We start from the raw sequence: 27,015 nt of genomic DNA on the forward strand, positions 1-27,015 counted from the left end.
ACGCCTGGAGGGGAAGGTCTATCGCAATAGTTTGGCTCCGGACGTTGTGTGTGCTTGGCGGATGGAAGAGCTTCTACCGTGATTCGGCTGAGAACTCAAGACGCCTCATTATTGTTTTCTCCGTGTTAACTAGTGATCAAGCGTTACAGAAATACGCTTACTTCGGCCAAGTTTTTGTGATAAAAATCACAATTCGGCATGGCATCGGGAATGGCCGCTGGCTTCATTCGGAGCTATCGTGAGCTGATGGAGAAGGCTGGTGAGTGTGTTTGTCCTAAACCATAGGGAAACGCAAGAAATTGTGGCTAATTTTCACTCTAATTCATCCTAGAGTGCTCACAGCAGGCATGATTACGTTTCAAAAATCCCTGCGGAAATTACCTATCCATCTTCTATATTATTTCTACTGTATAGATACCTTTTTCTCAACTTATACGCAACCAAACTCTACAAATGAGGTACCAAAATGCACAGAATTTGTCAGAGAACATGCGACGGCATACCTTACTTCCTAAATATTGCTATTGTTTCCTAAAATTGGTTTTTAAATAATAAAAAAAACGGTAAATATTCCTGACGTTAACGGCGCACAAACTGATGCATTTGTTCATTTGCAACAAAATCTCGCATTCCTTAAATAACTTTTATCAAAATGCGGCTGATTCCACATTCAAGTCTCCTGTTAATACGTAAGTATGAGTCATCATGTGCGTTTTACGGAGGATAGTGTAATTACTTCCAATGTTGTGTTTAAAGAGGCCCTCTGACCTCAATTTGGACATGAACATTCCAATTAATTTGTACATAAGACCCTGCCTTTTTTTTCTACATTTTAAAATTAGAAACGCGCCTATCCCTCTGTGGACCTGCATTGAAAAGAGCGGGGGAAGGCCGCTGGGAGCGGGCGCATCACACCCGTTAGCATTTATATATTTATTCTTTAATCCTATAAAAAAAATCCCATCCGATTGAAAATCGATATGTAGGTGTAGCACAGTTATTTTTGGTAGCCTTGTATCTTCACACGACCGACGACGTTAGCCTTGGCGTATTTTGTTGATTCAATTTAGGAAAATTACTGCAGTTGAACCATCGCCCGATGATAACAAGGATATTGAGATTTGCCTCGTCGATTGTATTTTCTATTCTCATAAAATCCTTCCCGCACTAAAGTCGTAAGAAACTGGTATTAAGTACTCGTACTAGTGCATTTAAAGTTACACTGATGTCGACGTTTACGTAAATACTTTGGTAGTTCTAAATATTCATAGATTTGGTGAATTAACGCAGGTATCGCATCAATGCAATGTAAAATTAATCTTAAGTTTCTATATTTTTGTAACTTTTAAATTATTCCAGTAGAACATAATAATCTCATATTAATGTAGTAATGGAAAGGAAAATAGTTTTGACGTTCGCCGAAAGTTTCTAATATTTTAGTAGTTAACTCATTTCATTAGTTTTACACCTATATAAACAAAATATGAAATCGTCTAGTGGTGGGATGAGGCTAATAGCAATAAGCTCTCTTGGCCCAATGCAGATTTTTAAATGATTTCCCCACCACCTCATCAATATGCATTATCCGGTCAAATTTGGATGTGATATTAACCACCAAGTGTTTACAATCGTTAAAGTTGGAAATATTTTCTCCGAGCAATATACGAACTAGAGGAGGAAGTTGAAATTGATGTAAACATGAGGCTAGCCATACTCCGCTGCGAGATGTGAGGCTGTTAACCGGCTGTTTTGTTTTTTTAACCAATTTTTTTATTATTATGGTTAATGTTGATGTTTAGGTATTTTGTTTAATGATAGAGATTAGGGGACCAAAATTCAGTAGTCGCCATTGTCTTTTACGTTTCATCTCTTCAGTCCCAATTTATTAAATATGAAAATTCTGTTATTTTTTATCATTTCCTGAGCTAAGAGTGACTACGAGTGTTGATCGCCGCTTGTATCGTATTCTATAAATTCTGTGCGTGAACATTCGCATGCTGTTTTCGATCACCTTCTTGAATTTCAAGCGTCCTTAATGGCGAAAGACTCTAGTGTCGGTGTTATTCTACAATGAATGGCATTCAGAAAGGTGAGCACTATTTATTGATACTGTTTTACTTGATTTCAATAACATGACCTCATATATCATCATTGTTATACATATGCAATTGCTGTATGCATTCAATCTTTTTCCTTAGTATTAAACCTTTTTTTGAGAGTGTTGCATTATTGTTACGTATCATAAGTACGCATCAGGGATGCCGACTTCCAAAAAATATTGGGGGGGCCCAAACTGGGGATCTTGCCCCGGGAAATTTTATAAGCTGTGAGTTTTAAGTTTTTTAAACATTTTAGAAGAGTCATACGATCAACATTACAACCCTGATAACTCGAATATCGATATGTGGACACTCCGGGGATATTCGACAAGCCTGACACATTTTTTTCTCACACCCATAACGAATTTTTGAGGGGGCCCGGGCCCCTTGGAGTCGGCGCCACCGTAAATTATTGCTTAAAGATGCACTTCTACATTCCTTTTCCGGGTGGACTGCTAAAACCAAAATATTGCTGAAAGACTTTGCAATTTTGAAGGGGAATACGGGATATTTTTCATTTCTACCTCTGAAGATAATAGGAAAACGTAAATTTGCTGCGGAAAATGAACTTTTAGGCCTGAAGAGATTGAAGTTGCTTGTATTCAGTGTGCGTAAATATAATATGGAATACGGGTTGTTTGAGGAGAAATCTTCAGTACTTCAGCAATGATTGGGGAGAAAAGCTTAAGCATTTTTTATCCATAAACACGGGGTTGTAACTCCTTAGTTACTGAGCCATGGCAACGCAAACATTTCTTTCATACACTTTGCATTAACCATGGAAATATTTTTGTCTTGGTATTCAGATTAACGATTTTTTTAAATTAATCTGGATTTTTAAAGAATAAAAAATAATTAAGGTTTGACAAACATGTGCAATTATAATTTTTTGTGTCGATATATTTTGTGCAAATGAAATAAATCTGTAGAAGGAGACCTAGTAACTGTCATTTTTATAAACCAACTAAAACGTTGTTGAACCTTAGATTAGATAACGTGTTTTCCATGATTTGGTAGCGGACGGTTTGGATTTATCAAGAACTAGCGTGATGGACGCTGGCTAATAAAAAATAGGACATGCTCGGCGAAATTCAGACGCATGCCCCTACTCTACCATTTGAAAATCATTAATGCGCCTCAACCGGAGCGAATCGGTATTATAATTCTGACAAGTTTCTTGTTGTCCTACATTATGGACTTCTGCGAGTCAGCTCAACAATTGGCTTATTTATTCCCTTTTCTCAGAGAAGGTACAAGCTAGTAGTGGTATTACCTACATTTTATTTATATCGACTTGGTCTTACTCACAATGCGTTGTGATAGAACTTGATTAGAAAAAGTTAAACTTTTTCGACCGTACATGACACGCACTTATACGTGTGAGAAACGCGAAAAATTAAATAAAACATTCAGGCACAGAAAAAGTAACCTAGTCTAAACCTAACCTAGTCTAAAGTAGCCTAATCTAAAGCGTTATGATAATTATTTAGAGAGAGGGCTGGGAGTTAACAGCGTTAAATTAGGAAAACTTGTTTGTTGAGCAATAAGGACAGCTTTTTCTATTTCAGTGTAATCCACTGTCGGTATCAGTTTCTGCTGTGATTAATTACAGTTGGAATGGCAGTTGACGCATAATCGCGTTGATTGTGCGTCATAGAGCGACAACCATCTTAATGCCATTCCAGTTGTTCCCAATTCCCATCTTGCTAGGGTAGCCTTGTGATTCTTCGCTGGACGTTGTGGTTTGAACGTGAATACTACGCTGTTCTAGAGGGGAACTATAGCGCATCTAGCTAGGACCAACTTCAGTGAAAGGTTATTCCAGAATCTATAATTTTGGTTTCCTTACCTTGACATGGATGTACAAAAAATGTCAGTGGTGTTGGAAATAATGTTAGGGTACAGGGAAAGGTGAGCGATTGGGAGGTTAGTTGAAAGTTGGGATGGCGCCGGTAAGTTCTTCCCCCCACCTGACCTTGAATCTGTTGACGTTGGAGAAGCTTTTACGTTGCGGTGTTATCCTGGTGATTTTGATAGTAAGCTTCTTTGATTTGGTTTGGCCAGTTGTATGCTTATGACAATGTTTCATAGAGACTCTCACGGTGGGAAATGTTCTCACCGCATACTTTTTCAATAACAATACATTAATTTACGTGATGTTTCAGGAGGAATCTGCAATACCTCAGGAGTCGGTAGGGAAGACAATTTTAAGCATTTTTTGTCCATAAACATGGAGTCGAAACTCCTAAGTTTCGGACCTACGGCAAAGGAAATATTTTTTGGTACACTTTGAAGTTACCATGAAAACGGTTTTTCTTGGGTATTTAGCCCTTTAGCTATTATATTTTATGCTCTTAATTTTTAAAGACATTAAATAATTAAGGTTGGACGAAAATATGCGATTATAATTATCTGAAACAATTCACCTCAGAGCTTAAATAGACTAGAGCTTTAGAGCGAACATCAACTACAGGATTGCGTAATCTTACACATTTTGAGATTAATTGTTTCAGACACTTAAAATCGCACGTGCGATCCGCCTGTTGACAAACGCGACGGGAATTATCTCTTCGGTAATACGGAAGGAGTTCCCTGGTTTAGGGTCCGATTAAAAGAAAAACTGTCGTTTACTCTTAGTAGTCTTCTGGAATCGTACCAGTTCATTTAAGCATTTGCTAGACCGTGATTATTTTATAAATATCCTTCCGCAGTGCCCAAAAAGTTTCATTTGAATACCTGAATGGTGGCTGGTTTGGTTGGTTTGATATGAAAATACAAATGATGGGAAAGAAAGGTTTTCAGATTGTCGCGACCAATTTTTTGTTTATGTAAAATTATAACTTTGTATTAATGCCTCTTACTCAATTTACTAATGATATTGGAGTCTTTTGATATTTCATTTTTGTTAGTCGGTGTTCATTTTGATGATACGTTTTAGGTATCAGAAAATTGTAAAAACAAATTCAGAGAAAATGTGTTTTTTGCCTTAGTGCCTTAGTAATCTTTACTTTTATTATGTATTCCCTTTTTCTTGAAATCTTGAATTACTTATTAAGCCTATGGGTGATGTAATTATAGTTTAAATGTGTAAATACGTGGCTTGCATTGCTGTGGTTAATTTTGCTCGAAAAATTTGTTTTGTCTAGCCCAATAAGGAGAGATAACACAAATATATGGCCATGGCCGTTATTTTGGAAGGTCTTGACCTCGTTTTTTATTCGAGGTGAAGTCCATCCCTGTGCTAGACATTCGCGAGATACTGTGAAAATCACAACGAAACTGCTATGAAAAAATCCCTTGCGTTATTGGTGTTACGAACGTGTGAAATATTTCCGTCCTTAAGTCCGGTTTCTTTAGAGTTAGGGCGAGGAAATGTGCGAAATGTAGCATATTCCACGAAGTCTTGCTTTTTCTGCTCAGAAAAAATAATGTTTTCCTTGAACGTAAGTGAAGCATGGTTCTCTATGTAAGCGAGGCTTGGACGTTGACAGTAGCAGTGAAGACAAGAGTGGAAGCATTCGACATGTGATGCTACCGAAGAATGATGAAGACACAATGGGTCGACCGTGTGAATAGTGAGGAAGTGCTGAGAAGAGTGAGAGAAAAGAGAAGTCTTTTTAAAACTTTAAGCAGAAGTCGGGAGAACTTAGTCGGCCACATTATAAGATGTGATGGCCTGTTGAAAACAATCGTTGTACGACAGGTGGAAGGGAAGAAGGGCAGGGGATGGCCCCGAATGTGTTACATAGGACAGGTTATAAGGATGAAAAAAAGAAGAAATACGTCGCTATGAAAAGGCTAGGGGATAGGAGAGAGGACTGGAGAGCTGCGTCAAACCAATCTTAGGATTGTTGAATGATGATGATGGAAGTGCACGCAAATACAGTTTGTAAGTCCTTGTAACTTATTCATTATTGTATTTTTCCTAAGGAAAATTATGAATTTTTATTATGTACAAATATCTAGATAGGAAATACTTATACGAGATATTTAGGGCAGTGGAGATTGTTTGAATGATGATATAAGTATGAGTATTTACTACGGCTTCTTCGTAACCTTTTTTAACATATGCTGAGTTACAGTAACAATTATAAATTGAGGAATAAGTTAAAAATACAAATATATATATATATATATATATATATATGATTACTTTTCATTTACCATGACGGAAATTACCTATGAGGTGAATCCATGAGAATCTTTCGCGTGTTATTTTTTTAATTCTAAAGTTGAAGAACAATTCATATCTAGCAAAATATCAACGCTTTTCACGCTATTCGCTAAATTTTCACACAGTTATTTTGATAAGCATGGTGTGTTCGCACGGCCGACGGAGGAAGCTTTTGCTTATTTTATTTATTTTAGGAAAATTGCTGCTGTCGAACCATCGCCCGATGGTGACTAGGATATTAGGATACAGTACTCATGTAATATTACAGATTATTTACTTTATGAATGAACACAGGTATCGTATTAATGCAATATAAAATTATACCATATTTTTGTAACCTCCAAATACTTCCAGGAAAAAGAAACTGACCCATATTAATTGAGGAAAGCTTCTGTTCATGAGTTTTGACGCTTGAGGGAAAGATCTCAAAAATATTTTTAATCGACTCATTCTATTCCTTTGCGCCTACAAGAACAAAGTATTGTTTTAAAATATCTTTTCTAAATGACGTGAATTTTATAATTGTGGCAATGCGTCCCTACATACCTAGGGTAGTTTTGCCGGACCCGATAGATAGGTCTTCATGTTTTTCTTATCGTGACACTTCTGTTAAAAATACTTCGTAGGTCCGACACATATTATTTATGGTTCTTAATTCCAGAGCTTTCCACTTCTCAATACGTAATATAGTGTGCCTTCCAATCACCATGTGCAGATTAGCTCCCATCGCAAGAGATTGAAGCGCACTAGCGCACACTGAAACTGACGATTTAAACGCATCTCCGCTGGTGTGTTTAAAAATAATGAACCGATCGGCGTCAAATGTTAATTGTTCAAATGACCTGTCGCTTCTGACCTGACCTTCACCACATGAATTATGAAGAGGGTTGATAAATGTTCGTCTATTTCATTTTGCATTTAGTAAATGCACTAGTGAGTGTTAATTGAAAGAAAATGGAATTATCGCAACTAAATAATTACCTCTGCCGTACCGCTACAGTGTTGGCAGGTTTAATTTCTTTCGCATTTCTGGATTGAGATACATATACAATTTAAATTCATATCACGCAGATAAAGCCGTAAAAAATTTTAATACCGAATAATTATTATGCCGAATCATTAGTAATTTTGCGGTACTGAATTACAATTAATGGAATGCAATAAACACCTCATGAACGTTAAAGAAAATTTTGTATCTTATACGCCAAGATATCCATGTAAGTTAATGAAATAAATCTGCTTAGAATCTAAGCAATATACCATTTTGGCTTAGCTTACATTTTCCATTCCTTTTTTTTCATGAGGTCAATTACTCGAGAAATTCTAGTAGCCTCCTCTTGCTATCGTCTTTTGTTCAAACATCAGTCTTTAAGTTTGACAAAGAAAATATTATATTTCCCAAATTACGAGGTTAAACTTATCTAAGACATATAGGCCAAATTATTATTTATTATTCTCACATGATCATCATATATATCTTTAAGATGGTGGAATTCATTTTCCGTCAGCCATCTATTTTCCCGCCATCACAAGTTTTGTCTGCTAATGCAGGCAAAGAACGGTGTAGGATGTGTTTCCATCTGTTTAGCGCATTTGACGTCACAGCTGCGATTGGAACGAGCTACGAGCTAAACAGTTTTAAACAGATCAGCGCAGTTACGCGATTGGAAAGTACGCTTAGCTGCATATATTTTGGTTTCAGTAGTGGAGAGAAAATGACTAATATCGTCGGAAACAGAAGGGTAAAAAAAACAACTGTTTTTTAAATTTAACGATTACCAGTAAAAATTACTTAAATGTAATCATCACAGGTAAATCAGTTGTTTATACCTACAATCAGTGGCATCACTGATAATTATAATCGAGTTGATATAGAGTAAAATAGATTATAATCGAGTTAATAGGAAGTGATTGCGTCTAGGGACTAAGCCTCATTGAAATCAATCTCTTCTATGATTGATATCCTCATTTCCTTCTTCTTTCATTTCAGATGATAGAGTTGAAGACTGGTTTCTAATGAGCAGTCCACTACCGCTAGCCTGTATAATTGCCACATATATTTGGTTCGTCAAGTATGCCGGTCCAAAATGGATGGAGAACAAGGAGCCGTATGACCTGAGGAGGTTTCTCCAATTCTACAACGTTTTCCAAGTATGCTTCAACGGGTGGCTCTTTTATCAGGTATGACTAGACTGCAACTCTTCTTTAATTTTAAACGTTGCCAGGAGCTAGCTCTTAGCAATTGGGATACTCGCCATTTTCCAAGTTCATTTGTATACACCTCTGTGGACAAAATCGTGCGGGAAAATTCATAGTATATGCGCTATTATTTGTGATTCGGATATTCGCCATTTTCCTAGTTCATTTGTATATAGCTCTGTGGACAAATTCGTGCCAGAAAATTCGTAATATATGCGCTATTATTTGTGATTGAATTGTATACTTATCCTATTGATATAGTGTCCCATTCATTGAACACAGCCTAATAGTTGAAATATTCCTCAAGGATAACTTTCTACTAATTTGAGGCGTTATTATGCTGCGACATTGGAATTTGTAATTACCTGTCCTTTAAATTTAAACTTTGTATGGCATCTGAAAGTTCATTTGCAGATTCTTAGTATTAAATATTGTCATTGTTTATTTATATTTTTGTACCGATGATATCTTGCGATATTAACTGGGTAAAATGATTTTTTAATCCTTAGATGCCCGTAGGGAATGTGTTGAAAAATTTCAAGAGAGCATATAGCAAAAATTTAGCATTTTATCGTTTTAAACTGAGAATACGAACGTCTTTCGACTCTCCACATCTGCTAATGCTTGTAGTTTATTTGAATTATCCAACGGGCGGTAAGATACTTTAATTGCATTCTGAAGGAATGTAAGTACGAATCGGAGTTGCCATAACCTTTTTTTAATCTCTGAACTCGGGCCTCGGGAAGTAATCCTCCACTTCCCGCTGCTCAGGAAACTTTTTTAAAAAGTTGGCATTACATATTTTGTAATTACTTACTAAATGGTTGTTATTTTGCAATTTTCAGAAGAATTGCAAACATTTCAGAACCTTTGCGTCTCTTAGATCTCCCCGTCTTACTTGTCGGTATGTGTACAATTGAAAACCACAATGAAACAAAACATTGGTAAGAGAAAATGCTGGGTAAAAATTCGCAAATAAACCACTCGAGCGCAGAGCAGTGGTATCGACAGTCTCAATGCGTACAAATGGACTTATTTTGTTTTATGTTAACTTTTCAGGGATTGGTTGGGTGGTCATCAAACTTGCAATCCCTCACCTGCGCTCCTGTAGACCACAGCCGTCAACCATTCGCTGTTAAGGTTTGTTGGATCCACTACATATATTATTACGAGTAAAATCGCTGAAGATCAATGAGGGGTAAAGTTATGTCCAGAAATTGTGATAACTCGCAAGATAAGGAATAGATGTTGGTGGTTGCTTTCGGGAAATGCTGCTCGACGCGAATCAGCGGTCGCTGAACATTACGCCTCCAGCCCTGGGCATAAAGTAATGCTTAATGCTACACGGGTATTGGCAGAGACGCAAGAATATCATCCGCGTCTTATACGCGAATCAGTCGAGATAGCAAAAAGGCCAAACAATTTCAATAGGTGGAATGGATAAAACCTCAGCAGCATATGGAGAGGGTTCCTGGCCCAATTTAATGACCAACGGCAACTGCCTTCCGTTAAAATTCAAATCGGGTCAACAATGGGTTAACGAAACATTTATAAGATCGGGACGAGGACGATAGCCCTCTCATTCTCTTGAAAACGCTCCCAGTAGGAGGAGTGAAACGTCGATCAGATAATCTTACCTACGCAGCATTTCCGGAAAGCAACCACCAACATTAATAAAGCTGTGAAAATCTTCATACGAAAATTAAGGAATACATGTTTTTTTGGCACAACCACAGTTATTTTTCCAGTGCAATGTAATGATGCAGTAGATTTGCAAATGTAACGTAATAATTATTATTTAATCATTATCTTAGAGTGTAGGTATTGAAAAAATTTCAAAGCAATTTTGACAGTTTCGGTTTATTTTTAAACCTTCCTCAGAGCTTGAAATGGGAATGAATACATAATTTATAGGATAAATAATAATGGATATATTATTCATTTATCAAAATTTTGTATACCTTCTCATTTTAAGTCAATGTATAGCTCAGGAAAAGAAAAAATAAACAATATATATTTATTTCTATAAAACTTACCCTTTCTTGTATATAATATTGCATAGAGGAAAGATTTTCCGAGTTCTTAATTAACGTAGTAATTTGTTCTTCCTGTTGTGCTGTGCCAGATTTTTATTATTGAAGTAATCAATGTTGAGAAAGTTGAACTCCACAACGGTGGTGTCTAGTTAGCGTTGAGCAGTCCTACTTACCTTCGCTCTAAAGTGAAATTGATTCTATTTTCCTTTTCATTTGAAGGTGGCCTCTTACGTTTGGTGGTACTTCATCCTAAAGTTGACGGAATTAACAGACACGGTGAGTATCATGGAAGAAATCGCAAACTCTTTGGAAGCTGTCATTAAAGTAGAATTGTAATGCAGGTACCCAATATTATTAATTTATGATAATACGTCTTTGCATCGCCATCTATTCAAGAATTTTTAACGTCAATTTCCATATCGATGGTTAAGTTCTAACAACACGTAGGGGAGACTGGGGTAGTGACGGTCATCTAAGGGAAAATGGGAAAATGAGTATAAAGCTTCACTTTGTTTTAAATTTGGAATGCAATCGTGCGGAATCGCTTACATATAGTGTATTTTACCTATTGCAGACCTCAATTGAGCCCTAATTAACCTTAGCTATTGATAAAATTAAAAATATTGCAAAATCATCTTTGACCGGTAATTCCCATACCCTGGGGTAGTGGCAGCCGGTAATGTCATTTTCTACCAAATAGTTGTAAAATAAGAAGTATGAGGACTTTAGATGGCATAGGCACGTTAAACTTAATTATTTATGTTTATTATATTAAATAATTCCGCATTGAATAAATCACAAACAAGTAAATTAAAGTATGGACATAATATGAAGTGACTGATTAAAAATAATATCTTCCCATGCTAAAAAAGGGCTGAAAATGTTAAGGGCACTTCCAACATGCCAAATGCTTACATAAGTTGATGAATTTTTAGAAGCTTAAGTTAATTTTACATTCCGGAGTACATGTCACATAAATACCCCTCAGGAGCGTTCCATCTAGAAAATTCTTGATGTGCTCGTAGTGCACCGATACCACATTTCTCCATCTTTTACGGAGTCTTCGCAATTGAAAGAGGCTTCTTTACCCACTTCCCTGGAAAGTATCTCACTTTCTGATTCGTCTTCACTAATCTTTTTCCCATCAAAAGAAGTGAGTGAGTCACATTCAAAGTGCTATCTGCTCATTTTCTATTGCTTCTCTTTATGTTTTTCTTTCATGCAATATCAACCATTTTCTTATGATTTTTTTCTTGAAGATCTCTTCTCCGCGCTAATAGCTTTATTTGTTTTCCTTATTATTTTCTTGTCTTCTGTAGCTTAGAATAAAAAATATATTACTACTAATGGGTTAATGCCGGTAAGTTGCCAAAGCGATTGTCATTACCCCAACTTCATGTTTTCATTCAACAGCTGAAAAAATCAGTGTTTAAAAACTTAATAAAAAGCTACGTGATAGAAAAATATGGCTTACCTTGTTATTGCGAGATCAGTCTCGTCCTGTGAAAAGTAAACGGTAAGAGCTGATAGTGAATTAAACTATTGTCTTTCTTATCAACTTAAGGCTGGAAGGCAATACTTGGGGGAACTTGGTGATAGGGAACATAATGAAGATACACTTTTGTATATTCCACAGGAGTTTTAATTACCGACCCAGGTTTCGACAGTACACTATATCATTATCAAGGTGAATGCACACAAATTTGTGAGCTTATACATACCTTAGGGAGGGGGGGGGGGTTAAGACAGGGAGGAGGTGATGATGGTGGGAGGGGAAAAGCTAACGAGGAATAGTTTCCTCAAGGTAAGTGGGTTTACTTGCCGAGTCCAGCAGAACTGATAATAAAGGGGAGGAGTGTGAGGGGTACAAAAGGTCGTTAACCACCCTTACATTTTTGTTTCGACATGCTCTTAAAATTTCTAACTGCTCAAGAAAATCCAACTTTTTACCTTTACACGCATTGTGGAGAACCTTGACATCGAAATCACTGCTATGGTTGCAGTGTAACAAGTGTTTAGCAAAATTAGAGGTTGAATCGCCTCTTACCCAACACTTCATATGTTCATTTGTCCTGGTTTTTGTGGCACGTCCGGTCTGACCAATATATACAGAATTACAATCAGGCATATTGCAATGCAATTTATATAAACGTCTAAACAGTCTTTTTTACACACTAGGCAATTTACGATTGGCAAGACGGCGATCACTCCAGAAGTATATCCATAAACTGTCGTGAGTTGACAGCACCTATAGTTTGACTCTGCGTTGTCCACTTCAAGAGAAATCATAGTGACTGCCATTACCCGCTGAGTGCCATTATCCCAGTCTCCCATATCTCATAAATAGCAACTTTACAGGAGAGCAAAAAACGATTTATTTTTTAATTGTATATAATTTTAATTGAAATTTAACACCAACAATGCATAAAACTGAAAAATAAGGATACATTTGCATGCACGGAGCTGTTTTTTGCTTGAGTTTTATTTTTTATTAACAGTAAAATCAGTATTAACTCATGCCGGCCAAATTTTGAGGAACATGTTGTTAGAACTGAGCCATCGATATATAATTGTACAAATCATATTTTAAATCAAAGCTAGGGAAAAGTCCTCGCTCACAGTACACCTTTTAGATTTCGCCACGTCTCGAGGAAATAAATTTCTTACAATGATGTTAGAGTGATTTCGCTTTTAGTATTTTTGGCGTTATGTAGTCTCTGGTCGCTTGGTATAATTTTTTCCGGCCTACAGACTGGAGTAAAATTTCAAATATTTTGAACGCGGATAACTTACGGAAAATATTATGTAACAAATAATTAATGAAACATAGAGTACTATTTTTATCACCTTTTCTAAGTGTTATTATGAAAATAATCATTTCCATACCCACTGTACGAATTACCTCTCCTATTACGAGAGCGACGGGCGACTTGGGTATTAAAGTTTAATAGATTATTTTTAAGTTCAAATCTTAAAAAGACGTCAAATATGACGTCTTTAACAAAATAGAAAATTTGTTTTTAAAATTGTTTTAATGACGGCAATATAAAAGATTCAAGGAAAGTTAGTTAATATAAATGTGGAGTACCGCTTAAAGGTCAGATTTCACTCGAAATGCTCTGGATTTCAAGCTCGTATTCAGTATAACTCGTTTAAAAAGTTAAATATTTGGTATAGATGGGGACGTAATTATTGTTTCTTGCATTAATTTCACAACGGGTGTACATAAATTTTACGGAAAAACGAACCTAAGTGTTGAGAAATATAGTCCGAAAGTTACATTGTCTTCCAACGTATGATGGAACTTTATCCTATGCGTGGAATTAATACTTGCTTAATATCTACAGATAACCTTCGTTCTGAGGAAGAAAAAGAGCCATGTGAGTAACCTGCATGTTCTCCACCACAGTGTGATGCCGATGAGTGCGTGGGCTGGAGCCAAGTTCGTTCCTGGTGAGTAAGATTACACTCATCGAAGAGCAAATATCGAATTGATGATGATCATTTTAGCATTTTAACAGAAATTAGTTTCCATCCAAGGTTACGACCATTCTCTAAGATATAGGAAATATAATGACTGCAACATCTCCCGGCGAGCATTAGCATAATAGTTAACTTTTTTTACGTGATCGTACGTAACTATTAAGTATGTGATCACACATCAAAAATGAATACTTCACTTATCGCCATAACTTTACCTTAATACTTTTCATAATATTTCCTATTGGCGAAGCGAAGTACTTATGTTAGCCTTGAACGACCTCCATTTTATGTTATCGTTGTTTGTTATTGTTATTTCGAAGACACCGCTGACGACGCATTCTCGGATAGAGACGTGTCGAAGGTTTTTATTGGCTCTTGAGATTTCCCAATTATACCAACTTCCAAATATGTTGCCGTGAAAGTCGATCCGGATCTTGGCGTGAGACGTCACATCACGAACAAGGTACGTGCGACTGCGGTGGCTTACATGATCACTCGATGCAGCAGAACGTGAAAGGAGAATGTGATATTAATTTATCGCCTTCGTCGCTGTCACATTCACATAATCGAGATGCTGGGCACTAAAGCTCTGTTTACACGATAAATAGAGTGGTACAAGTCAATGTGTGAATGCATGAACGACTTTGGTGGACCGGAGCGGAACATGTACGAATGCCTGAACCAAATCAGAACAGGTTCTATTTTCTGAATATGCATTCGCACAAGTTGAGTGGTTACACGGTGCATTTTTGCGTTCATTCACGCGTTCATACATTTATACATTAACTTCTATGGGTTAATGTACCGTGTAAACAGGCATTTAGGCAGCATATGTTTTTGTGACGGTTGATGCTAAAACGAAAATCGTCCCGTCGTCCGACCTGATTCATAAGACCGTCATTTCTGTCAACCCCAACCATATTTTTGTCTTATTCCTGCTCTAAAATAAGGTCCGCCACTTTCTTCCTTCGTTTTTTTACTACACATATTTTAATACCTTCGAAATTAATGACTGGTGTCAATTATCTTTTCTATCCACATTTCGTTATCATTTGCTACCCATGAATGCGGCCGTCATTTTCTCTTTATTCAGTTAGGAAGTCTTTACAAACATGGGAAACTCTTTTAGACTGGCGACCATTGTTACCACAACATCAGTTTTACTACCTATCAACAAGTCTGTCAACCAACCAATGCCGTGTGTGCCATGCAGGGATGGCTAGTTAAACGAAACGAAAATGTTTCGTTTCGACCAGGAGCGAAAGGAAAATACGAGGCCTAGGTTTAGTTTCGTTCCCGCACGAAATTAAAATCACTTAGGTGGTTAGTTTTGATCCGGGACGAAACTATACTCCCAGGAACGAAACTAAATTAATCGAAACTCCGCTGCTCATACTTAAGTTTCGATCCCTTAAGTTGAGTGGAGGAGGCTAAGAGGGAATAGTTTCGACTCATTACGTTTGACATACGTGTGGAGAGGTTAAAAAAAGCTTAAAAATCGAATGTCCAGTGTGCGTCCACCGTTCTCCAGTGAGTGTTGAAAATATCAGTGCCCCAGTCATCTAATGACGGTAGGCTGAATCTCTACTTCATTTAACCATGCTTAGTACTTGGTGTGTGAGTCGAAACTGAACTTTTCGAAAGTGAAGCACGTGGTCCCTCCGGAGCGGAACATTATCTTCGTATCGTTTCGTCCCAGAGGTTTGGTTTAGTTTCGACCCGAAGTAGTTTTGGCTCCGATATAGTTTCTACCCTGAGTTTAGCTCCCCGTGTTTATATCCATTTCTTTTCGTTTCTAAATTTCGCTCCTGGGAACTGTCAACGAAACTGTTGAAACTTTACTGACTTTCTTTTAGTTTCGATTGCCATTCCTGGTGCCAAGTGCAACGTATGGAATATGTCTCTTTCGAAGAAAGCAATCCGATTAGTCAAGAACAATACGATAACTAATATTTTACATTAGGATTTGTACATGTTTTGCAATGGAATTTTTTTCTGTCGTTTTTCAGGTGGCCATACAACTTTCGTTGGATTTTTGAACTCTGGAGTCCACGTCGTTATGTATTCCTACTACTTCCTGTCCACTCTAGGGCCGGAGGTTCAGAAACAACTCTTCTGGAAGAGGCATGTCACATCGCTTCAAATGGTAAAGAACTTAATCATTCGTTCTAACAAAATTAGAAACACTACTACGAGCTTCTAATTGATGTAAACTTCTGGTCGCCATATACTATGGTATTCTTTAATTATGATTTTTTGTGAATTTGGTGAATAATTTGGTGAATGCTATTCTTTGCTGTAAACATATGAAGCATTGACATATTATGTATCAGTAGACTTTTAATTTTTTGGGCTGCCGGTAGTGTACCACTTAAGAAGCTTTTCGACGACCTTGGTCTTCTTTCTTATTAAACCGCTACTCCCCTAACCTGTCATATAAACTTGATCCATGGTATTTAACCTGGAATCATCTGGAATTCGCTAACATGAAACAGTAAGAATCCCCCGGAAATTTGAGAATACATCTTTTAAAGATGTTATTCTTCATCGTTAGCACCCATTTTTCGATTAGAGCTCTTAATTCTTTCCAGTAAATCCGAGTCATAATTGGAAAAGGACAATACGAGGCGTGCAGCTTAATAAGTAATAATGCGATTAAGTCATTTCAAATTTTGAAGTCTTTGAGTGATATAATATTACGCGAGTACTCTTCCAGTTGATCGCACACTACTGCTGACAAACAGTTCTGTTCAGTTGGGTATTGTCCCTTTCATTCCTTTTGTTACTCTCCTATACGCTCCCTCCCACATTTCTTCCCACTCGCAAAAAACTGTCATTTTCACGAGTGCGAATTCAAATAATTTATTACCAGAAGAGTTTCATGCAGTAGGAATTCCAACTACACCTACGACTTCATACTGGCAAAATATTATTGGAAACTAGGTGATTATTATTATGAATAATGTATCATTACCACAATTTAATAACTGTGGAAAATGCGCAACTACCTTTCATTCAAACCTGAGATAACTCTTGAATTCAATTGTTATATCATGATGATATCATGGCAAATATTTTACCTTAAGTTATTTATGTATTATATTTATCAACCGTTTCGCATTTTCTCCTTCTCTCCGATGCAGTACCACTTCCTCATCATTATGCTGCACTCAATTCAGCTGCTGCTGCTGCGCGGTGACTGTAATTACCCCAAGTCGTTTGCTACTTGGATAGTCTTTCAAGCCATCATGTTCTATGTATTGTTCAACGAATTTTACAAGCAGCAGTACGGGAAGACTGTGGGCCTCAAACCTGTTGCGCTCCAGAAAAAAGTGGTAAGTTACTTACTTGCTTAGCTTGGTGGTATACATATTTTAATGGTGGAATGCCTTACCTTTAATCGGCAGATCCGCGTTTGAATTCCATTCCTGGAAAATGAATTATTCATCGTGAATTTCATCCTTGCATACATATCTAGGTTTCAAAACTGGAATTTTTACTATTGACTTAGCTAGAATTTTTTCGTCCGGATTGTTTTTCGAGAAAAATAATATGTTCTGTTAATTCTAACATTTAAAACTTAAATTTTCCAGTTTTATGTAAATTTTGATGCGGTAGTGTGAAAATGTGCATTGATTTAAATATATAAGCTAAGCTTTCACGTCCTAAGTATCGTTTTCATCACTAATTAGAATAATACCCAACTGTTTTGTATTTATAACCATACTTCTCTTTCGTTTTTTTGCAAATCCTAACTTCGGATTAATTTCATTACGATAAGTCTATGATCTTATACATTTTTATAATGATATTATAAATTTAATCCAGAATACATCCACTAAAATACTCTAGGAATATGAAAAATATTTATGCCGTAGAATCAGGTATGATCTTAGGTTTTCCCGGCGTATCAGTTGCAGAAAAGTTTCTCGGGTTTTCAACCGGTTGATGTCGTCCATGTCTCCCGACGTTTCGATCCGAAGATTCGGAAGATCCCCTGAGGATGATCAGCAAGTCGCGGATCGAGACGTCGGGAGACATGTACGACATCAACCGGTGGAAAACCCGAGAAAATTTTCCGTAGAATCAGGTGTCCAAATGGGAAGAGACTCCCGTATAGGAATCACCGACTCAAACATTACCTTAGGATTTCAGATTAAAAATAAAAAAGTTTGCTAAACCAGCCTGTCGCAAAATCTTGAAATTTCTCACGCATTCAATTTGAAACACGGAATGTAAACACGGAACCAAGTTTTTTTCTTTTAGTAGTCTCGTTAAATGCGCATGTCTCAGAATGTTTTTAAACAAATGATTTGAGTCCGTAATTAGTTATTTAGTTAACAGTCATTTAAATACCTATCTAACGTTTTCCTGCGTCAGTGTTTTCTTTACTTTCGAGAACTAAACTATGCAGTGGGCTGATGCACCAGAATACACACCGATTACTTTCACTATCAGTGGTTTTATGCGAAATTCACCGGCGTAGACATTTTGAGAAAACCTTGATAAGAAGATGAAACAACCTGATAAGCCACACCTTGAGTCTGATGGGCACAATCTTCAAAGGACGAGAGGCTGGCAAGAACGGAAAAGGAAGACCTCGAATGGATGAATAATGTGGAATATGTAAAGAAGGATGTGAAAGAGATGTAATACATAGGTATGAATAGATAAGTTGATAGGAGAGTTGAATGAATAGCTTAGATTTGTCGACTACTACTGATGATAATGATGAGGCATTTTGAGTGAACTCTAAAGGTTTCCTTCAAAGTTCCACTTACAATATTGCCATTATGTGGACTTGAGGGGTCATTACTTGACTATCCGTCATTCTACTCAGCTAAAGACAGCAATTTTAGCCGAAAAAGAGTACTTATACCATGATAATCGTATCTACAGGATTCCAATTTTGTCTACTTATTAAGCGTGCGAAGTCATATTCCCGCATTTCTTTAAGCATAGAATTTGCGGAAGAATTTTCCCGTCGGTTCTATTAATATTCATGTCCTTCAGTTATGCCTGCCTCAGTTACTTATAGATATAATATTATAAATGAAACCACATCTCAACATATCACTTTGTGAATTAAAAGCCAAAAAAAATATGTGATCTTTATGAATTATGCAACCTTTATAACTTGTTCATCAATGCTGACAACTTAGAACGAAGTCTAAATACATTAGTTTAATATAATTCTCACACAGCCGGCACAAAGGAAGGGTGAAGCCAGTAGCAAAACAAGGGGAGGCGCAAAGCATGGTCGTTTAAGTTATAACATTTTAGCGTGGGGAAGGTGAATGAAACCAACACAGTAAAAAACACCGCTTTATGAGTTTATAAAATAATTTGCTTAAAAAAATGATTTTAGTTGTCTTTATATCTCTTATTAGTCCAGGAAATGAAGCTCATAAAAGTGAAAAACCTTGCAATTTTTTCAAACTGAATCGATTTGCACCAAAATTTGGGATTAGACTAATTATACCCCCTACTTCAAAATCTATACTATGCCGAAGGGCGCTTTTTATTTTTAGGGGTGAAAACTACCCCTAAAAGCTGAAACTTAAAAAATTATTTTTTAAAGCTGAATACGGGTAAAATTTAGTTTAAATTATTTGTATAATTATTTTTTTATGTTTGGAAAATAATTTTAAGGTGTTTCAACCCATAATAATCAACCCTTATTGGGGGTTAATGTAAAAAAGAATTTTCAAACTGAATCGATTTGCATAAAAATTTGTAATTATACTAATCATACCACCTTTAAAATTTTTTTTCAAACCGAATCGATTTGCATAAATATTTGGGATTAGACTAATCATACCCCCTTCTTCAAAATCTATATTATGCCGAAGGGCGCCTTTTATTTTTTAGGGGTGAAAACTACCCCTAAAAGCTAAAACTTAAAAAATTATATTTTAAAGCTAAATACGGGTAAAATTATTTTTTTTTTTTGGGAAAATAATTTTAAGGCGTTTCAACCCATAATAATCAACCCTTATTGGGGATTAATGTAAAAAAAATTATTTACCCTAAAAATAAAAATTATTTATCACATTGTATCTTCTTATTCACTTTCTTACTCCTTTTATTATGTATTCACTTTTTTCTCTCATGATTTTAATCACAGCACAGAAAAGATATAACAATAGGATAAACAGAAAAAACTTCGTCATGGTAACATAAACAAATAAATGCACATTTATGTAGACATTACATGAAACACAATCAAACGGAGACTATGGCTTCCAGTCTTCCCACCACATGCATGCTCACAGGTCACTGTGAGCGAGAGCACACATACTCACATATGTGTATGTATTTATACATCTTATGGGTATGTGTGTTTATTTTGTATCAAATTTGAGTGTATCGTTAGCTTCTAACGTAAAGTACACAAAGTATATGCTGATTATGAGGAATATCATGCTCTGAATTGTGGATTTCGAATTCTTCGACAATAAATTTGATTGGTATTTCAAACATAGCTCCTTTATTTTTTATGATAGAAAGTTCATTTTAATTGTATTTTAGTTGGGATTTTACTGACTAAAAGGCCATGTGAATTAAATTTTTTTCGAGTCATTAATTTTGAAAGGGGAGGGATTTAAGGGTTGAAATAAGGTGGAGCTCCCTTGTAAATAGAGGTTTTAATTATCAATAGCTCACCAAATATTTATTGTATAGAAAATTAAAACACACCAAAATATTTTAAAATAAAGAAGCTACAATTTATTACTCCTGCATTTTTTCATATCTCCAGTTTTTTTGGAGTTATTTTGAAAAAAAGAGAATTTTTAACGAAATTGTAGAAAATGACTTTTCACTTTTTCCTCCAATTATTTCAAAATTTAGAAATGTACATTAAAAAAACTTCTAGGATCAATTAAAAATACTTAAATAAAGAGAAATACTGAAGGGCATTGATCAATTTTGTCTAATGTGGTAATAAGGAGTTGTTTTCACTGATTTTTTCGTACAAAAAAGTAGGGACTGATCTTATTTTTAATCACAACTCGCTCAAATTTCATGATAAAAAATATTTTTTCTCATTATAAGAAAGTTTTTTAAAAATACTTTTAAACTGATTACATAATTTTTCCTTGAAAATTACATTTTTCCCGCTATTTTGTATTGAATCTTTCAAATTTAGCGTATGACAAACAATATATAACCATCAACAAGTTGTAGCTCGGTCCGAATTGGTCATAAAGGAAATATAAAATAAGATTTTTATTTAATTTTTTACAAGCTACAGTTTTGTAATTAACAATTTCCTAATAAAATTAACACTTTTCAAGTTATTTGCCTATAATCGATTAAAATCGTTGATTTTTTCGTCAAAAAACTGTTACTTTCAATCGCTAATAACTCGAAAAATATTAATTTTACGCAAAAAATGAATAGAACATTTTATTCTTAAAATTTATTTTTCTATCGATTCCTGTGGTCAAAATATAATTAAAAATTTCCACCCCCGCGATGGGGAGGAAACCACCCCCAGGGTAAAAGCGCCCGTCGGCATGATATAGATTTTGATTCTTGCTATATTCCCTACTTATTGTGAAAATTTCAAGAAAATCGATTCAGTTTGAAAAAATTGCAAGCCAAAATGCTTCATTTCCTGGACTATATACTAATATCATCTTTCGTAAAACATATTTTATCATATTTTTATATCATAGCAGTCATCATATCATCATAACAAACATATTTTTCGTGGGTTTAAAGAAAATTGGTTGATAACTTCAGCTTCAATCCGGTCCTGATTTTTTTAAAAGACTGCGATTTTTGCTTCTAGGGGGGAGGGAGCTGCCCCTCTTGCCCCCCACTGAGTACGCCTATGGCACAAAGTGCTGAAAAAAATTAAATTTTTGGAGTATATGCATTGAATTTTACACATCATTGTTACCAAATTTTCCCTATCAGCATCTAAAAACCTCGTATATGAAAACAGAACCTTTTATAACATCATATGACTAAAGCATCGGTTTTGAATCATGCCTTTGCGTCGAAACCACGGACTTAGAATTATAGAACAACGTTAGAATAATAGAACGACACACTTTCGGCTCTCCTCTGAGAGCAAGGACGTGGCTTCAAGCTGCAATATCTTTCATTCGACCGTGGGGTGCAAAATTGTCACTCAGTCCGACCTTCCTTGTGTCCAGACCATGATTAATTTCTCTCCCTCTTCGTGTTGCAGAAATAAAAAGTGCGAGCCCACCTGATGGAGAGGCTCGGCCAGTCGTGGAAATTTTGGGATCGCGTGCTTTGTCGCTGGGAGAGATGCCTTGCCTCGCCATTCACGGCTCGTTGGGCATGGAAGATCAAACCATCGTCAAAATCCACCCGAGGACGACTAATTTCTCATCTGTCAGCCGCGAAGGTGATTTCCTTCCCCTTCCGAAATCTTACGAAAAAGTGACTGCCCTTTTCGTGTGGCGTAGACGATGACTGGTATATACAGTAGATTCCGTTTAATGGGTCAACCGGTTAGTTGGTGCAGCCGCTTTATTTGGGCAGATCTTGGAGAACAGAACCCAATAGAGGAATATCCCAGAGTATTCTCCGCTTAATTGGGACAGCATGCCGCTTTATTGGGCCATGAGTCGGCGACATAGACTCTATACTCGCGACGAAATTAAAATTTTTTATTTTCAGAATACTATTTTTTAAATTTTCCTCCTTTGATTTACTCTTATTTTTAACAAATAGTCATATTCTTACCCTTTTTTGAAAGTTCCTGTTGTTATACTATCCGCAATAGGATAGGACCTTTCTTTAATAGGACTTAGTATAAGACATTCATTCAGTGTCGCCCGAGGCTGTGAAAAATACTTTTTTCTTGTTAATATTCTTAAAAATCATAATAAATTGACTAAACTCGCTGATTTATTAATCAAATTAATAGTTTTATAAACCTATGTTGCATTATAAACATTCTTTAGTCTTCTATCTTTCATTTCAACGTTTGTTAATGCCCATATGCAGGATAGTTCGCCTAATTGGGACATCCGCTTAATTGGGGCAAAGTGCACAAGTCCCGATATGTCCCAATTAACCGGAATCTACTGTATTTAGCCACTGAGAAAATCATGGGCGGAGAACGTCCGGTATTTGAAGGCCCATTATAATTTTTTGTGGTCACGTCTCTGCTTTTTTTGTCAGCGTTTTGGAATTATGTGTTTTCGCTCCAGGTGTCAATTTACTGAAGTAAGGTCAATCAAGGATTCGCTTTTTTAACACCCATTAGTGTTTTCCTCCAGTTCATTCCAATTATGATATGGCTAAATTGGTTTATTTGTGTTGGTGTGATTGGATTTTGTAATCGATACCACCATTTCCTGTCCGGAGCCGAAAGCGAAGATGTTTTATAAAATTTTATCGTTATTTTTCAAAATATTTTGTTATTATCGTTCTAAAATTTTATGTAAAAATAACTATTTTATTTCATTAAATGTATTATTAAACCAAACTTGTAGATTGTTTTCACCTCCCGATTCTCTTTGTGTACTTATTATTTTTTTCCAGGTTAGATCACTCTCTTAATCTCCGCTTGGTAATCTTTATTGTGTCAGGAGAGCCGCAAAACTGACTAAAATGAAATCTGTGGACTTTTTCTAAATTCTTAACTATTTGTTTAACTACATTTATTTTAGGAAATAAACACTTTTGTCCAATACAATAATTACTGTCGCATTAAATTTAATTCATGTATCCATTTACAATGACATTGGTGAGACGGTTCATTGTTTTAGAAGTTGAATAGATTCATTGTTCCACTTAATAGTTGAATCCGTGCACGCTACCATAGTCCTTTCATAAATAATTTAAGGGTTCATTCCGCCTAGTGTGAGTTCATACCATGTAACCTGCACTACCAAGCAAAATCGGAAGTAATTGTAGGGTAATATCATAGAGTAAGTATATTATAGAGGGCTCACGGCATAGGAGGAAATCGTATCGACTGTTTTAATTCTGAAACAGCCGATAGATGGCCCCTGGAGTGGCGAGCTAGGGGCGAGAGAGTCAGGTTCAAGGTTCCCAGCTTCTCCCCTTTCCTTCCCGCCCTCCGCTCTTCCTCTCTCCCAAACTCTGCCTCAGTCTCCCTAGCATCGAAGAAAGGGAAGATGATGGTTGAGAGAAATGGGCAATAGGCTGGGTCCCATATTTTAATGCGTACGATGCGTTTCGTCTCACAGACCCATCATATGGTACAATTTATTTATTTATTTATTTCACCCAAGTTCATTTCTGTGTCCATAATATATATTTTTATTAATTAAAATGCTCATTTGCAAACTTTGTTGTAATCCACACAGTATGCATTAAAAACCCAACCGGTTTCCTTCTTTTCAGGTCATTAGCGTTATCGTTAACCTCTAGATAAAGACCTGAAAATATCGAAACTGGTTGAGTTTTTTCATTAGTACTGTATTGATACTAAATGGTTTAGTTTTGAATTTATAATGTCACCATACCGCAAAGTGAATTCGCAAAACATTATTTCAAATATATTTATACGTTCGTGATCGTCTATTTCATCGCCTGGTGTGGTCTTAAAAGTAAAAATGAGCAAAAATTGGTCTCGATAAGCGATGGAAACTCTCTACTAGGAAATACGTAATAATGAGTTGATCTTTAATAAGAAGGAAGCGATATTTAGAATCGCAATACAAGGAGGGATGTTTTGGAAATAATAAAAGATTTACTTAAGGTATCGAGACCGAATTCTACAGGTTATCTTTGTGTCATGCATGCAATCCGAGCGAGCGAGCAGCTGGAGAAATGACAAATATGAAATGACGATTATTCCTGTGAAACACTACAGCTGCCCGTTTCTATCACTATTATTATAGGATAAGGACCTTATTTTAGCAACTGCTAGATTAGGAGAGGAAAAATGTGATTTAAATGCACGTTTACAGCACTATTCATAACATCTTCTCAACCACAATGTCCATCATTTATCAATAAAAAATTTCACCGCGGGAATAAACTGCCTCACTTTTGTATCCTTCCGTTTTATTCTGCCCTCATCCTTGCTGATAAGGGACATGCAAATATCCTCACTTATCGTTAATTATTATTATACGGGAACATCGGCGACCAACTCCTTCTCCATCATGTTTAGCATGCATATTCCAACGCTTTCATACCCCCTTTCCTGGAGGGAGAAAATTCTGGTTGAAAATGACAAGAATGAAAAGTCTGTACCAAATGTTTGGCGAGAAGTGACGTTTCATCCCAATTTCCTGCACCTTCTATGTTCTTTCATTCTGATAATAAAACTTCTGCCTGTTTGACCAATGAAACTCAAGTTGCATGATTCACAATTAACTTTGTAAATACCGGATTGATGGATGGGTTCTATTTTGCCTTTGTTACGACACAGAACTTCACCGAGAGTGCAAGGGTTGTAAAAAGAAACATTGAATTTATTTTTGGGGAATTTGTTTGCTAGCCTGTTGGAAAGGTCTCCCACAAAAAATGACCGGCACCAATTTTTAGAATTCTCTGTGATGGGGGAAGGGAGCAAAGCTGTGAAATAGCTCGCGTTTTCAACTTTCTCTGAAGGATTTTAGTTTAAGTATGTAAGCTATAGCCATTTAAAATTGCAATTGATTTCATTGTGGAAAGTTCACAATTAAAATTGACTGCATTTAAAGGTAGATTGATCAATCTATGTAACATAGAATAAGGAGGAGGATAACTTTTGGGAGGTTGGATGGCATCAGTAACTCTGAATGATTGTATCACCATAACAAGGGTTTCTGTATAGTATACACCAAATTCATGTTTGTCATCGACTATGGATACGGAGAGATCGAGAAATTTTAGGTGCTTTTTGGATTCTACTTCTACTACGAAGGTAATTTTAGGATGTCGAGGATTTAAAAGATTCAGAAAATTATCTAATTGTCTGACAATTCCGGTCCAGCGGCAAATGATGTAGTCAACATAACGGTACCAGAAGATGTTAGATGAGATAGAATGCCCGAATCAAATAAGTGGCGTTTTGAATTGTCCGTAAATGTTTCGGCTATTACAGGTGAAAGGGAATACCACATCGCAAGGCCGTCTGTTTGGTGATAAATATTCTTATTGTACAAAAAATAATTTTGGCTGGCACACTGTTCCATTAGACAATGAAGTTCACAAGACTCACTGTTCTTAATATCTGTTGTCTCTCAGTAAGTCTCTCATAAGTAACAAAGTTGTTTGTACAGGTACAGAAGTAAATAGACTTTTTACGTCAAATGAAACTAGCTTGGAGTTGGATGGTGACGTATGAGGTGTTGAAGTTTCTGTGGCAAAATGATGGGGCTATTAATATTATATTTTGGTGAAAAATCAGGCAATTGCCTAAAGATGATATTTAATTTAGGGGCTAATTTATAAATTACAGCAGGAAGATAAAGCTTTTTTAACACTTTTTTGGAATCTATCCGTTGGATCACTGGGGAGAATCACGAATGAGGTATCATCCAACACATCATCACATTTGGCGATGCATTATACCTTATTACGGGTTAGCAAACTGTTCCTTTTTTCTGCTTCGGAAATAATCAAATCTTCTTCGTTTACCTTCTAATTGATTGATCAAAATCAACTTGGTTGTGATTAACTTTCATACGGTGAGATGTACTTGGATTAGTAAAGGTAATATAATTATATATATCGCACAATATTGTTTTCCTACATTCTCGCGCCGGAGGGCTACTTGTACGTCGACTCCGTCGAAATTTTTTTACATCAGATGGAAGTTTTTTAACCTTCTAAAAACACATCACTAGTTTTTACTCGTTGGGACATAAGTCCCCAACAATGGAGGAAAATGAGGGTTACACCTCGGGAAAATCATTGATAGATGACATTTCAGCCACTCAGAGGAAGTACCTCTGGAAAGGCTCGTCAACAGGTCGGTTGCAGTTCGAAGTTTGGACTTAAAACTTTATGTTGCATGATCTCTGCCTTCTCTTCGGGTTTCCACCGCGTCCGTTGCCTTTTGGCGAGAACAGTT

General features: G+C 36.2%; 1 protein-coding gene across 1 annotated transcript; it reads left to right on the forward strand.

Moving 5' to 3' along the window:
- Nucleotides 1–57: 57 nt before the first annotated feature.
- LOC124167058 (elongation of very long chain fatty acids protein AAEL008004-like) lies at nucleotides 58–17,378 on the forward strand. Its single transcript, XM_046544837.1, has 7 exons — nucleotides 58–259; nucleotides 8,264–8,454; nucleotides 9,532–9,612; nucleotides 10,728–10,784; nucleotides 13,856–13,961; nucleotides 16,001–16,137; nucleotides 17,135–17,378. The coding sequence occupies exons 1-7, from the start codon at nucleotides 199–201 to the stop codon at nucleotides 17,345–17,347; spliced, it is 846 nt and encodes a 281-aa protein (XP_046400793.1). The 5' UTR covers nucleotides 58–198; the 3' UTR covers nucleotides 17,348–17,378.
- Nucleotides 17,379–27,015: the final 9,637 nt, after the last annotated feature.

The sequence above is a fragment of the Ischnura elegans genome, chromosome 10 (assembly GCF_921293095.1).
Source record: "Ischnura elegans chromosome 10, ioIscEleg1.1, whole genome shotgun sequence".
In the NCBI taxonomy this organism is placed as follows: Eukaryota; Metazoa; Arthropoda; class Insecta; order Odonata; family Coenagrionidae; genus Ischnura; species Ischnura elegans.

What these genes read in the sequence shown, in the direction of transcription:
- LOC124167058 (XM_046544837.1), top strand. Translation starts at nt 199, where the DNA reads ATGGCATCGGGAATGGCCGCTGGCTTCATTCGGAGCTATCGTGAGCTG. An exon ending in ACGGGTGGCTCTTTTATCAG is followed by an intron (nt 8,455 to 9,531) that starts GTATGACTAGAC and finishes TTAACTTTTCAG; the next exon opens with GGATTGGTTGGGTGGTCATC. An exon ending in TGACGGAATTAACAGACACG is followed by an intron (nt 10,785 to 13,855) that starts GTGAGTATCATG and finishes TAATATCTACAG; the next exon opens with ATAACCTTCGTTCTGAGGAA.